Source organism: Mauremys reevesii, linkage group 4, assembly GCF_016161935.1.
Source record: "Mauremys reevesii isolate NIE-2019 linkage group 4, ASM1616193v1, whole genome shotgun sequence".
NCBI classification, from domain to species: domain Eukaryota; kingdom Metazoa; phylum Chordata; order Testudines; family Geoemydidae; genus Mauremys; species Mauremys reevesii.
This window is the reverse complement of record NC_052626.1, coordinates 9998442-10011006: the sequence shown is the minus strand read 5'-3', so window position 1 is coordinate 10011006 and position 12565 is coordinate 9998442. Positions and strand designations below refer to the sequence as shown.

At 45.8% G+C, this 12565-nt stretch overlaps 1 protein-coding gene across 4 annotated transcripts in view; it reads left to right on the top strand.

The window, feature by feature from the left end:
* Positions 1-2174: 2174 nt before the first annotated feature.
* The window catches only part of DLGAP5 (DLG associated protein 5), a 45558-nt gene continuing 35167 nt past the window's right edge, over positions 2175-12565 (top strand). For 3 of the 4 annotated variants that reach the window (XM_039538591.1, XM_039538589.1, XM_039538588.1), the window contains exons 1-4: positions 2175-2196; positions 6699-6949; positions 10264-10472; positions 11085-11177. In XM_039538591.1, coding sequence (XP_039394525.1) covers positions 2192-2196; positions 6699-6949; positions 10264-10472; positions 11085-11177 — 558 coding nt within the window. In that variant the 5' untranslated portion in view covers positions 2175-2191. Of the gene's footprint in view, positions 2312-6698; positions 6950-10263; positions 10473-11084; positions 11178-12565 lie in introns of all 4 variants that reach the window. The other variant, XM_039538590.1, reaches the window with a different exon arrangement.

Below are 12565 nucleotides of genomic sequence, written 5' to 3'. Positions count from 1 at the left end.
CCAGAGAAAGGGAAGAGCCTAGAAGATGTGAAAGAAAATTTAGTTTAATAGTTTTCTGTCTGGTAAGAACTCACTTATCAATAGACACAGCTGGAAAACCCTTATGTCTGTATAGATGTAGTTGTAAAACCCTTATGTCTGTATAGATGTAGTTGTGAAATACTCGTTTCTGTATTGTTTTGTATGTTTATTTGCATGGTCTCTGCCTGGTTCTGTGATTGTTTCTGTCTGCTGTATAATTAATTTTGCTGGGTGTAAACTAATTAAGGTGGTGAGATATAATTGGTTAGCTAATCATGTCACACTATGTTAGGATTGGTTAGGTAAATTTTAGTAGAATGATTGGTTAAGGTATAGGTGTGAATATTACTATGTAAATTAGGGGCAAACAGGAAGTAAGTTGTGATTCGAAAATAAGGAAGAAGGAAATTGGATTTAAGCTTGCTGGAAGTTCACCCCAATAAACATCGAATTGTTTGCACCTTTGGACTTTGGGTATTGTTTCTCTCTCTGTTCATGCAAAAAGGACCGGGGAAGTGGGAGAGTGAAGGAATAAGCTCTCTAACATCACTCACTCACTCATGCCCGTCACCCCAGCCGGTCTGCCTTGCCAGCAAACTCTCCAGTTGAGTTCTGCGAGGCTCAATACCTTCAGAACTTCTTACAACTTTCTTGTGGTTTGAAAGCTGAAATTATAAAGCCTGATGGCATGCTGGATTGAGATGCTAAAAGGAACATTCTTACACTGCCTGCAAAAGATGCCTATGTTCTATGCTTATTAATGTGTCTTAAACTTAGCAATATCCTATTTGGCAATATTGTTTTTTCAATCCACAGGCTACATTTTTGCAATGCCACCATGTGGCTGATTTTTGAACGGCTACTTTTATCTTTGAATGTTGTATGGCTCAGTTTGCTGCTGTTGATACATTTTCCATATGTAAGAATCATATTAAACACAAACCACCTCTTCACAATTGAACATCAGTTTCTTCCGGATATGGTTACTGGGGAAAAAAATAGGGGTCGGGCCTGGTGTATGTGTGTGGAGTGGGAAATTAGAAATGTGGAGGACACATAACATGCTATGGGAGGGATTTTCAAAAGACTTCAGCAGAGTTAAGCCAATGCTGACCACTTCTGAAAATCCTACCTTTGCCTTGTTGTTTACAAAATTAAGCCCAGTTACAGTATATATTGTTGCTTAGTGTTGAACGGGAGCAGAATGGAAAGATCTTAAAGGTCAGTTTCCTGTTTGCTGGGTTTTTTATTAGTTATATTGCTGAAGCATGTAGGACCCTAGTCATGGACCAGGACCCCATTGTTCTGTGTGTACAGCACCTAGAACAAAAAGAGAGTCCCTGCCCCAAAGAGCTGATTGCTTTAATTCACACCTACCCTTTGGATCCTCTATTGCTCTTAAAGGGGATACTATCGATTTCAGGCAAAATTCCCCCTTCCCCCTCCACAAAACGTTTATAAACATATTATGCAGAACAATATGGAGTTTGAGGGGTGAGAGAATCTAACCTCAAACCCTGTGCAAGGTGCAGGACAGCCCTGCACTTCCAAGGCCATGACACCAGCTTCTCCCCAAAATCTACACACCAGATTGCTGTGAGCGGAAACAGTGCAGTGCAAGTCGCCACCCTGTAGTCACCAGTGGCAAAGGCCCCGGGGGGGTGGTGCAGCCACGCAGTGCCGGCGGTGGCCAAGGCTGCGCAGGAATGGCACGGCGAGCTAGTGCCCAGTGGCAAAGGCCATCCAGCCACCTGACATTACAGGGCCTGGTGGCATGAGGCCCCTATGGGTGCAGAGAGTGGGGGCTGGTGGCAGGAACATCGGTGGCCTAGCAGCTCGCTAGCGGCCCCTGGGCACACCCCTGACGCTGCCCCGCCCCGGCAGTGCCCCCCGGGCTGGGACTGAGGCACTGCCACACAGCTCCCGCTTGCGGCGTCAGGGGGCGCTGTTCACACAGACCATTCCCCCTCCCCCCGGGCCCGTGGCGCGACCAATCACAGACCACTCCCGCCTCCCTCCCCCTCGCGCCTGCTAACCAATGACCGACGCAGCTGGAGAGGCTCAGGACTTGCCAGTGAACAGCAGGCACAGAGCTCGCGGTGTCCAATGAGCGGCCGGTGGGCGGCTCGGTGAGGCCAATGAGCGGCCGCCGGCGGGCTGGGCTCAGCCAATGAGATGGGCGGGGTGAGGTTTGAATTGAGCCGGGGCCAGCGAAAGGGGTGGTTGGTCCGCGCGCGTCTCCGGGTCGTGCCCGCGTCGGGGACTTGGGGTCTCTGTGGGCCCAGCGCAGGTAGGAAGGGCCGGGCGCGGCGCGGCTGTAGCCCTGCTCCCTGCCGCCTCGAGGGGTCGTGCCAGCCTCTCCCCTCCGGGGGCCCTGCCCCCCCGACAGTCCCGGCGGGCGGCCTCCGCCCCACAGTCCCAGCGGCGGCACGGGACGGGCTCCGTTCCCTGGCAGTGACCCCCCCACCCCCGGGCTGGGTCTCAGTGCAGAGGCGGGTCGGGGGGGGGGGGGGGGCAAAATCCAGCGCGGAGCGAAGCCGTTAACACCAAGGGTGGGGGCAGGGGAAGGGGGGGGTCCAGCACCTGGGGGGGCGGAGCTACCCTGCAACAAGGGAGGTGACCTGGGGGGGTGTGTGGAGCTACCCTGCAACAAGGGAGGTGACCTGGGGGGAGGGGGTGGAGCTACCCTGCAACAAGGGAGGTGACCTGGGGGGCAGGGGAGGGGGAACACTAACTCCAGCGTACAGCTCCAGGGGACTGTTCTCTTCCTGGCTCTGCTGGGGGACTTGCACCAGTGGCTTCACTGTGCTGTGCCTCGGTTTCCCCACCTGTAAAACGAGGCTAGCGGTGCCCTCCTTTGTAAAGCACTTCGCCATCTGGTGAGGCGAAGCTCTGCGGTATCGTGATCACTTTTGCCGTTTTCTGTTCTGCCTGGGGCATCCACACAATTGCTGATGCTGTTCTAAAAAAATACATTGTGTTGTGTGGCTTCCCTGCAGAGTTTAAACCAGCTGGGTTTGCAGATGCTACTTTGAACATGTGGTGAGGGATTAAAACTTGGGGTGGGAATTGCTGCAGAGAGAAAAATATCAATGAATTTTTCACCTGCCACTTATTCGTATGTGTACTTTAATACAAACTTCCAGACCCTCAACTTGAAGTCTCCAGTCTTGAACAGCCCAGGATGGAGTGTAGACTTGACCAGAACATGCATAAGTATCAGAGAAGCATCAGTTGTAATGACCAACTGGGGCCCAGGTTATGCTGCACATAGAGGTCACAAGTACAGTAGGGAAAGAATCCTTATCCAAAATACTACAGTGATGAGATGCAGTGTTGTAGCTGTGTTGGTTCCAGAATACGAGAGGGAAAAGGTGGGTGAGGTACCAAGGAGATGAGCTCTCTTTTCCGTCTGGAAAGGGTACTTACTCTGTCACAAGGAGAGATTGTTTAGCATAAGGGGTAAACAAATCTTCCAAGAACCATTTAAGATGAAGAGGGTAATTAACATCTCTGCAGTCATAACAAAGTTATGACTGTACGTGCCCAGACTTGTCTTTTGAAGGTATTGTGCAGGTTTTCTTTGAGTATGAGGACTGAGAAGTCAGCTAAGGAGCCATCACTTTGTGAAAAGTTTGTAGCACCTTAGAGACTAACAAATCGGCATGTCTAGGACCCGCAGATCTTGAGAGATGTATTGTGGGGGTGTTGATCAGCAGTGTAGATATGTCTGCATATTTTGCATCTGTTGTTCTGGCAGGGTCTTGTTCTGCTTTGAGTTGGTGTGTCCTGGTCTATGGGAGCTTGCTTGTGATGATGAGATTGAGGGGCTGTTTGAAGGCCAGAAGAGGGGGTTTGGGAAAGATTTCTTTCAGGATGTGGTCACCATCAAGCTCAAAGAAAACCTACTCAACACCTTCAAAAGAATCATAGTCTCATAGACTAAGGTCAGAAGGGACCATTATGATCATCTAGTCTGACCTCCTGCACAATGCAGGCCACAGAATCTCACCCATCCACTTCTATAACAAACCCCTAACTTATGTCTGAGTTATTGACGTCCTCAAATCGTGGTTTAAAGACCTCAAGCTACAGAGAATCCTCCAGCAAGTAACCCGTGCCCCATGCTGCAGAGGAAGGTGAAAAACCTCCAGGGCCTCTCCCAGTCTGCCCTGGAGGAAAATTCCTTCCCAACGCCAAATATGGCGATCAGTTAAACCCTGAGCATGTGGGCAAGACTCATCAGCCAGCACCTAGGAAAGAATTCTCTGTAGTAACTCAGATCCCAACCCATCTAACATCCCATTACAGACCACTGGGCATACTTACCTGCTGATGATCAAAGATCAATTGCCAAAATTAGGCTATCCCATCATACCATTCCCTCCATAAACTTATCAAGCTTAGTCTTGAAGCCAGATATGTCTTTTGCCCCCACTACTCCCCTTGGAAGGCTGTTCCAGAACTTCACTCCTCTAATGGTTAGAAACCTTCGTCTAGTTTCAAGTCTAAACTTCCTAGTATTCAGTTTATGAGCCCGGGAGTTTAAATTCTTAAGTCTGCTAGACTCTCAAAAATCATGGAATCAGCAGAGATACTGGTTTTGTTTTATGACTCACTACAACAATTTAACATACTAAGGGCTTGTCCTCACTTGAAACTACAGTGGCGCAGTAGTGCTTCCATGTAGACACTACCTGCGCCCATAGGAGGGGTTCTCCCATCGGCGTAGATAATCCACCTCCCTGAGAGGCTGTAGCTAATTCCTTCATCAATTTAGCGCTGTCCACAGGGGGATAGATAGTTAAATTGACCTATGTCATTCAGGGTTATGGATCTTTCACACCCCTGACTGATCGTAGTTAAACTGACCTAATCTTCTAGCCTAGACCAGGTCTAACCATCCTTTGTTCTATGTCTGCAGAGGTGTTAGTTGCCTGCTTCATCTTAAAGGTCTCTTGGAACATGTTTACTCCTTATGCTAAACTATTTGTCCTTGTATTTAGCTGTAACACTCTGATTACCTTTTCCAGACCTGAAGATCTCTAGCTCAAAAGCTTGTCTCTTTCTCCAACAGAAGTTGGTCCAATAAAATATATTACCTCATCCACTTCTCTGTACAGTGATGGTGGCTAGTTATTATTTGTATTGCAGTAGCATTTACAGGCCCCAATCAACTGTCGTGGCCCCATTGTGCTAGGAACTCGCTCAACACAAAAGATCCCTGTGTTGTACTTCGAGTACTGCACAGGATCTTTTCAGGGGGAATAAGACAAAGCACCACATTTATTGGTAATACATGTATCAATCAACACTGTATCATATGCATATGATATATATTACACTCACGCACTCACATACACACACGCACAAGCATACTCTGTCTTGTTGTTACCAATTAGTTGCTCCCCTTAACTTCAATGGCCAGGTGAGTTAGATGGGGGAGGGGTGGAGCCGGGGTCTGCCAACCCAGATCGATGCTTCCATGTTGACAAGACGAGACCCAAGGTCAGTGGTCCCCAACCTTTTCGTCTGGCAGGCGCCAGACAAAGGACCATGGCACCGGTGGAGCATCCGCCAAACTGCCGCCGAATTTCTGTGGTGTTTCAGCGGCGACGCCTCTCGATGATGTCGCTTGTCGGCAGCAAGTGGCGTCATCGAGAGGCGTTGCTGCCAGAATGCCGCAGAAATTCGGCGGCATTTCAGTGGATGCTAGACCGCCGGCCAGGATGCGGGCACATTTAGATGCCCCCGCGGGCGCTGCGTTGGGGACCCCTGCCCAAGGTCCTGTGCAAGACACCTCACATTTATAGCAGCTTCCCTCTCATGCAAATCTATACCAGATTCAAAATCTGTGTCTGTGTCCTTTGTACTGCTTCTTTCTGGGTGTTGTCCCAATGCTGTTCAAAGAGGGTGTTTTCAAAAGAAGGTGCTTGCTTCTAACCCCCAAGGCTGTCAATATGTCTACTCTTCTTTAGTGAGCCCACTTGACAAGTTTTAATGTTCTTTGGTCTGGCTTCCATCCCCTCTCCAACTGCTGCAGCTGAGGTGCTTGCCTTCCAGGCCTTGCTCATTCACACCTTATTCATTCAACAGGGCAATTGATTAAAAGGTGGGAGGGGGGGAGATCTTATTCTACTTTTAACAAAAAGACATTTTTGTTAACATTATACCAAGGCTCAATACAAAGTTTTCTATATAAAGATCTGATACAAAGTTGTATGAAAATAGAGACATAATACAAAGCCATATGAAAGTTATGTGAAGATGCTTAATGCAGAGATTTATCTACACCTGCCCCAACAAGGTCATAATCTAAATTGTCAATGGCTTCTAAGTAGCTTCTATGGTGTTTTGGTTTACTTATGATTCCTTAGCATGAATAGGTGTGGTTGCATAGGACACCACCCAGTAAGGATAGCCAGGCAAGTACCAATCTGGTGGCAAAAGCCTACCCTACCAGACCAGTAGGATGCCAGTGGCTTAGGATCCACTGGTTAAAAGTATTTTTAGTGTCTGATGCATATGGTTGTAGTGAAGAGCCATTACTGAAACTCTAACAAAATGAGGTACTTGGAAGCTTTCAGTGGCTACTTTAAAGGCTTCAATGTAAAATGACAATAAACCAGAACTTGATCATTTGTCTTATTTCCTAATTCCTTATAAACTTGTTCTAGGATCGTTAAGATGGCTGCTACCTCCCAGTTTGCCAATCGATATAGAAAGGATCTGAGCACAGAAACGCTTAGGACAAAAGTTGCACGCAGGAAGTCACTGATTCAAAAGGAGAACAGACACAAGCAATTTGAAAGGAGCAGACAGTTTGGACTGGCAGATGTCAATGTCCAGTTACCGAAAGAGAGGGGACTTCCTAAGCTGGACGAGACAAACGAAGTGTGCTCTCAGGAAAAGACCACAGCCAAATGGAGTGAGTAAAAGCTTATAGTACAGTTCTGCATTAAAATATTTCTTAAATTTCTTTAAGCTGGTTTATGCCTAAAGAAGCTACATTTGCAGTCATAAGGATTTAACCGTGTGTGGATGCGAGCATTGTAAATTGGATAATGGGAGATTTGAGTCCTTTGGCTACCAGTCCAGTTCTTCCTTCCCCCCCCCATTTCAGTGATCATGGTTCATTCTTCAACCTGTTTTGGATTTCCTGCATATCTTATTGTGGGCACATTTTATTGATTCCATTTATAAACTGCCTATGATTAGTAGATGTTTTAATAAATGATTAATAACTGCTATAAATTGTCTAGCCAGCAGCTCAATCATTTGCTTAGCTCTGGCTTACAACCACCTATAACACCTTCCGATGTGCTTATAACACATACCAATGTCTGTAAAATGCTGTGGAGAATGCAGGAATGTTTTGGTATTATTTTTGATAGTATGGGTGACTCAGTTTACCCACTGAGTGGTGATACTTGCATCTACACTACAAAGTGATGCTTGTTAAGAGTATGGAAAAGAATCACACACTGCTAGCTGACTTAGCTATGCTGGCAGAATTCCTGGTTTAGATGGGACTGGGTCAACAGAAGAATGCTTCTGTTGGCTTAGCTAATGTTGCTTGGGGAGGTGGTGTGGCTATGCCAGCAGAACTCCTGTTGGCTTACTGTGTCTCAGCCAGGGGCTGCTGCTGGCCTAGCTATACTGGCAAAGGCTCAGTAGTGTTGACAAGTCCTTACTGTAAGGTTGATTCCTGCTCTGGACATATAGCTGGATGTCACAGAAGGTACATCTACACTGCAATAAAAAACACGTGGCACTGAGTCTCAGCTTAGATCAATAGACTCTGGCTCATAGAGCTTGGGCACCAGGGCTGAAAATTTCAGTGTATGGGTGGTTCCAAACACTCTTTTGCATGGTTTTGGGTCCAGGTTCCAGCCCGAATGTCTGCTTTGTAACTTTTAGTCACTACAATCTGAGCCCAAGTCAGCTGCCACAGGCCAGCCGCAGCCATGGGTCTTTTATTGCAGTGTAGATGTACCATAGACTAAAGGGTCTGGGTTGGAACAAGGTATCTTAACAAGAAGTGGCTGGAATTAACACATGTGAATGGCAGACCTAGCAACTGGACCAGTAACTCCTAATGACTAGCAGCCAAGAGCAAGTTACTTTCTCCAACTTTGCAGGGAAGCAGAGTGGAAAAGTCCTGGGGAGGAGATATGACGATATTGTGTTAAGTGCACTGCTGCAGACATGCAGGAACTCAGATACAAAACAGATTCCAGGAAGGTATAGCATATTGCAGCCATAGGCACCAACTCTGTAGGTCGGGGTGGGCAAAGGCCTGAGGGCCACATCTGGGAATAGAAATTGTATGGCGGGCCATGAATGCTCACAAAATTGGGGTTGGGGTGCAGGCTCTGGGGTGGGGCCAGAAACGAGTTCAGGGTGCAGGATAGGGTTCTGGGCTGGGGCAGAGGAATGGGGTACAGGGAGGGGGGTGAGGGCTCTGGCTGAGGGTGTAGGCTCTGGGGTGGGGCTGGGGATGAGGGGTTTAGGGTGCAGGAGGGTGCTCTGGGCTGGGATCGCGGGGTATGGAGGGCAGGAGGGGGATCAGGGCTGGGGCAGGGGGTTGAGGCATGGGAAGGGGTGCAGGCTCCAGCTGGGGGTCTGGGCTCTGGGGTGGGGCTGGGGATGAGGGGTTTTGGGTGCAGGAGGTTGCTCTGGGCTGGGATTGAGGAATTTGGAGGGCAGGAGGGGGATCATAGCTGAGGCAGGGGGTTGGGGTGCAGAGAGAGGCTCAGGGATACAGGCTCCGGGCGGCGCTTACCTCAAGTGGCTCCCAGAAGCAGCGGCATGTCCCTTCTTTGGCTCCTGCGTGGCCAGGCGGCTCTGCACGCTGCCCTGTCCGCAGGCACTGCCCCTTCAGGTTCCATTGGCTGTGGTTCCTGGCCAATGGGAGCTGTGGGGGCGGCGCTTGGGGCAGGGGTACTGGGCAGAGGGGGGCCATGCCACTGCTTCCAGGAGCCACGTGGACCAGCCCCAGACACGGAGCAGGGTTGGGAGCGCCAGAGCAGGGCCATGCTGCTGCTTTCTGGAGCTGTGTGGAGCAGCCCCCGACCCTCTCAAAAAGCAGTATTCTCAATCTGAACTTGTTGAAAGAGTATTTAAATAAATTAAGACATTCTAATACAGGGGTCGGCAACCTTTCAGAAGTGGTGTGCTGAGTCTTCATTCATTCACTCCATGTGCCGGTAATATATTTTAACATTCTTAGAAGGTCTCTTTCTTTAAGTCTATAATATAGAACTAAACTATTGTTGTATGTAAAGTAAATAAGGCTTTTAAAATGTTTAAGAAGCTTCATTTAAAATTAAATAAAACGCAGAGCCCCCCAAATCAGTGGCCAGGACCCAGGCAGTATGAGTGCCACTGAAAATCAGCTCGCATGCCGCCTTCGGCACCTGTGCCATAGGTTGCCTACCCCTGTTCTAATAAATACCTTTAAAAATTGTGACTTGCTGCTCTGACATTCTTAAGGGTCTTTTTAACCAGGGAGAAACTAACTATAAAGAACAAACAGTGAAACTGACTTGCACAATGCACAAAGTAAACTGAAAAACACAAATATTTCATTTAGTCATCATAGGTGATACTTGTATCAATATGTACAAACTTTTCAGATGAAAGTGTTTTTTTTTCAAGTTGGCATAAGTATTTAATCTCTCACATAATCACTATCTGATTTGTTCTCAATTACAAAACATTTCAGTTTTTTGGCTGCTTTCACTTCTTTTAGTCTGACTTGCTATGAGATGTACAGATTCTGTGATTTGCTCCTCATTTGCCTTAGGGTTGCACCTGAATTCCACTGGATGGATACGAGTTTCACTTTTATACTATCCGTATCCATCTGTTGTTCCTTTTCTTTTACTTAGATTGTAAGCTCTTCGGGGCAGGGATTGTCTTGTTTGTACAGTTCCAAGCACAACTGGGGCTCTGGTCCATAACCAGGGCTCCTAGCACTAATACACAATAAATAATAATAGACACCCTTAGCTGAAACTTGTAATGCAAACACAATCTCAAAGTAAACAGTGAGAGCAACTTTCTGCTGCAATTTCGCATCATCCTCTTGTATCTTAAATAGGAGAACTCTAAATATTTATCAAATGACTTTTGTGTAACCTTCCAGGCAACATTAGTATTCTGGTCGTTATACTGTATTCAAATTTTGTTAAAGTATCTTCAGAGTTTTGTAAAATGTCCATTTCTGTCTTTTCATAGAACAAACTACAAATGCAGCCTTCAAAACTGAAAATGAGCGCAAGGAAATGCTCCTGCGCTACAAAGAGGAAAAAGAGCTTCGAAAACTAAAAGAACAAAGGGAGAAAGCTAAACGGGGAGTGTTTAAAGTTGGGCTATACAGACCTAATGCACCTGGCTTTCTTCCATTTGTACCACAGAACCCAGTGATAGTCAAGCCAAAGGAGAAGGTAATGAAGAGTAAAATTTGTACTGGTCTTGAATGGCACATGTTAAATAATGCTTTATACGTTTTTTTTCATTGTTTTATCTTGCAGTTAGAAATTAAGAGATTATGCACATCATTTTTACTAGTTCAAAGACAGTGGACTAACTTCATCACTGTTGTAACATTAATGGAGTCAATGTTATACCAGTGATGACTGGCCTATTTTTTATAAACAAAGTGGAATAGATTTCTATGATGTATAAACTTGCATTCTTGAACTAGGACAGAAGCATCTAGAGCTAGTCTGTTCTACGAAAGCTTTGCCGGTATATCTGTACCTCTTAACGGAAGGGAGGAATATACCAGCAAAAGTAATTCTTTTGTCAGTATAGTCCCAAAACAACATAAGCTATAAGCAAAAGGAGTCTCTTGCTAGTATAAGATGCATCTACATGGGGTTAGTAGTTACATAGTGCTCTCAGGGGTGTGACTAACTAGCATAGCGCAGCAGTGCAGGCAAATTTTTGTAGTATACACCTGTCTTTAGTATGTCAAAACCTTTTCTTCTTAATTGCTGCAGCTGGGGAGAGGGAAAGGAATATACTAACTTCTGTTTCTTTGGGCATGTGTCTAGGTTGCTCCTACTTCTTCTGCAAGGATTACAAGATCAAAGGCAAAGAGCCAAGCAGAACAAACTGTTAAGTCAGCTAGATCTCAGCAGTCTGTGGTTTGTCTTCTGTTTTTTTGTTTACAAATTGGGAGAATTAGATGTGCGTAATAACTGTGAATGTTGTAATTCCTTTAAAATCCCTACTTTTGGGTCATGTGTACTTGCATTCAAAACTTTATTGCCGAGCTGACAGTTCTAACTATTGTAAACAAGCTTTACAGATAAGGGTATAAACACTTGTCTATAGTTTCAGGGAGCTGACTGATCACATGGTGCTGCCTGTTCTTGCTTCCACCTGCTAAATTGCACTAAAGAAAACTAACTTAGTTCTGTATAAATCAAAAATAATTTCTTTATATTGTTTTTTCATAGAAAACAATTGCTCTACTTTTCCCAGGGATGATATGTGATCACAAAGTAGAGGTGGTTCATGAGACAATCCAATATTTGGTTCTCACTATGGAAATTTTTTTGAAAACACCTGTACTAGCAAATAACGTAGTTTACAAATGTGTAGGATTTCTTTCTGTATGCAGTGTAGTTGTAGCCATGTCAGTCCCAGGATATTAGAGAGAGACAAGGTGGGTGAGGCAATATCTTTTATTGGACCAATTTCTGTTGGCGAGGCAGAGAAGCTTTCAAGCCACACAGAGCTCTTCGTCACAGAGCTGAAGCCACAGACCTGTGGCTCAAAAGCTTGTCTCTCTCACCAACAGAAGTTGGTCCAATGAAAGATATTACCTCTCCCATCTTGTCTCTCCAACTTCTTTCTGCTCAGTTCATCTTTCCATGTTTTTAAATTCCTCCTTCTCCTACCAAGTCTTTCAATAGTCATTACTTTGGCTTGGAGAATTGGTGAACTATGATGAGCTTTGCATACAGATCTTTGAAGATAAATAACCTTTCCTAACCTGTATTTTCTCATTCTATGTTACCTTCTGGCTTCATGGCATAAATGGTTTGAGAACCAATCTGAACACTAGGTTCACCGTAGGTGTTTACTTCTACAAATCAGGCCATGGATTTTTATGTTCTTATACAGTGGAACAAGATCTCTTGGTTTTTAATGTCTTATTTAAAAGGTCCTCACATGTTACATTGCATACTACTCATTTAACCTTCTAAAGATGAGGGATTGAGTTAGCCATAGGGATAGATCCTAGCTGGGCTCCAGGGAGTCTAAAATAGCAAATCTGATGCTTAGAATGCTAACCCGTCCTTTCTTTATTCTGCATATTGCTTTGCTAATTTTCAGTGATGAAACTAGCAAATGTCAACTGAGCAGTTGTACAATCTGAAATGAGAACCCTCTTTAAGAATTTTTGAAGACTGACTGTACGCAAGTATCCCACTGCAGCACTGGACCTTTGGAGTGATGGGTCCAGGGCCCAGTTCTGTTTTTTGTCAGCAAGGATGAGTTCAGAGTTTTGTCTTGTACCTTTCAT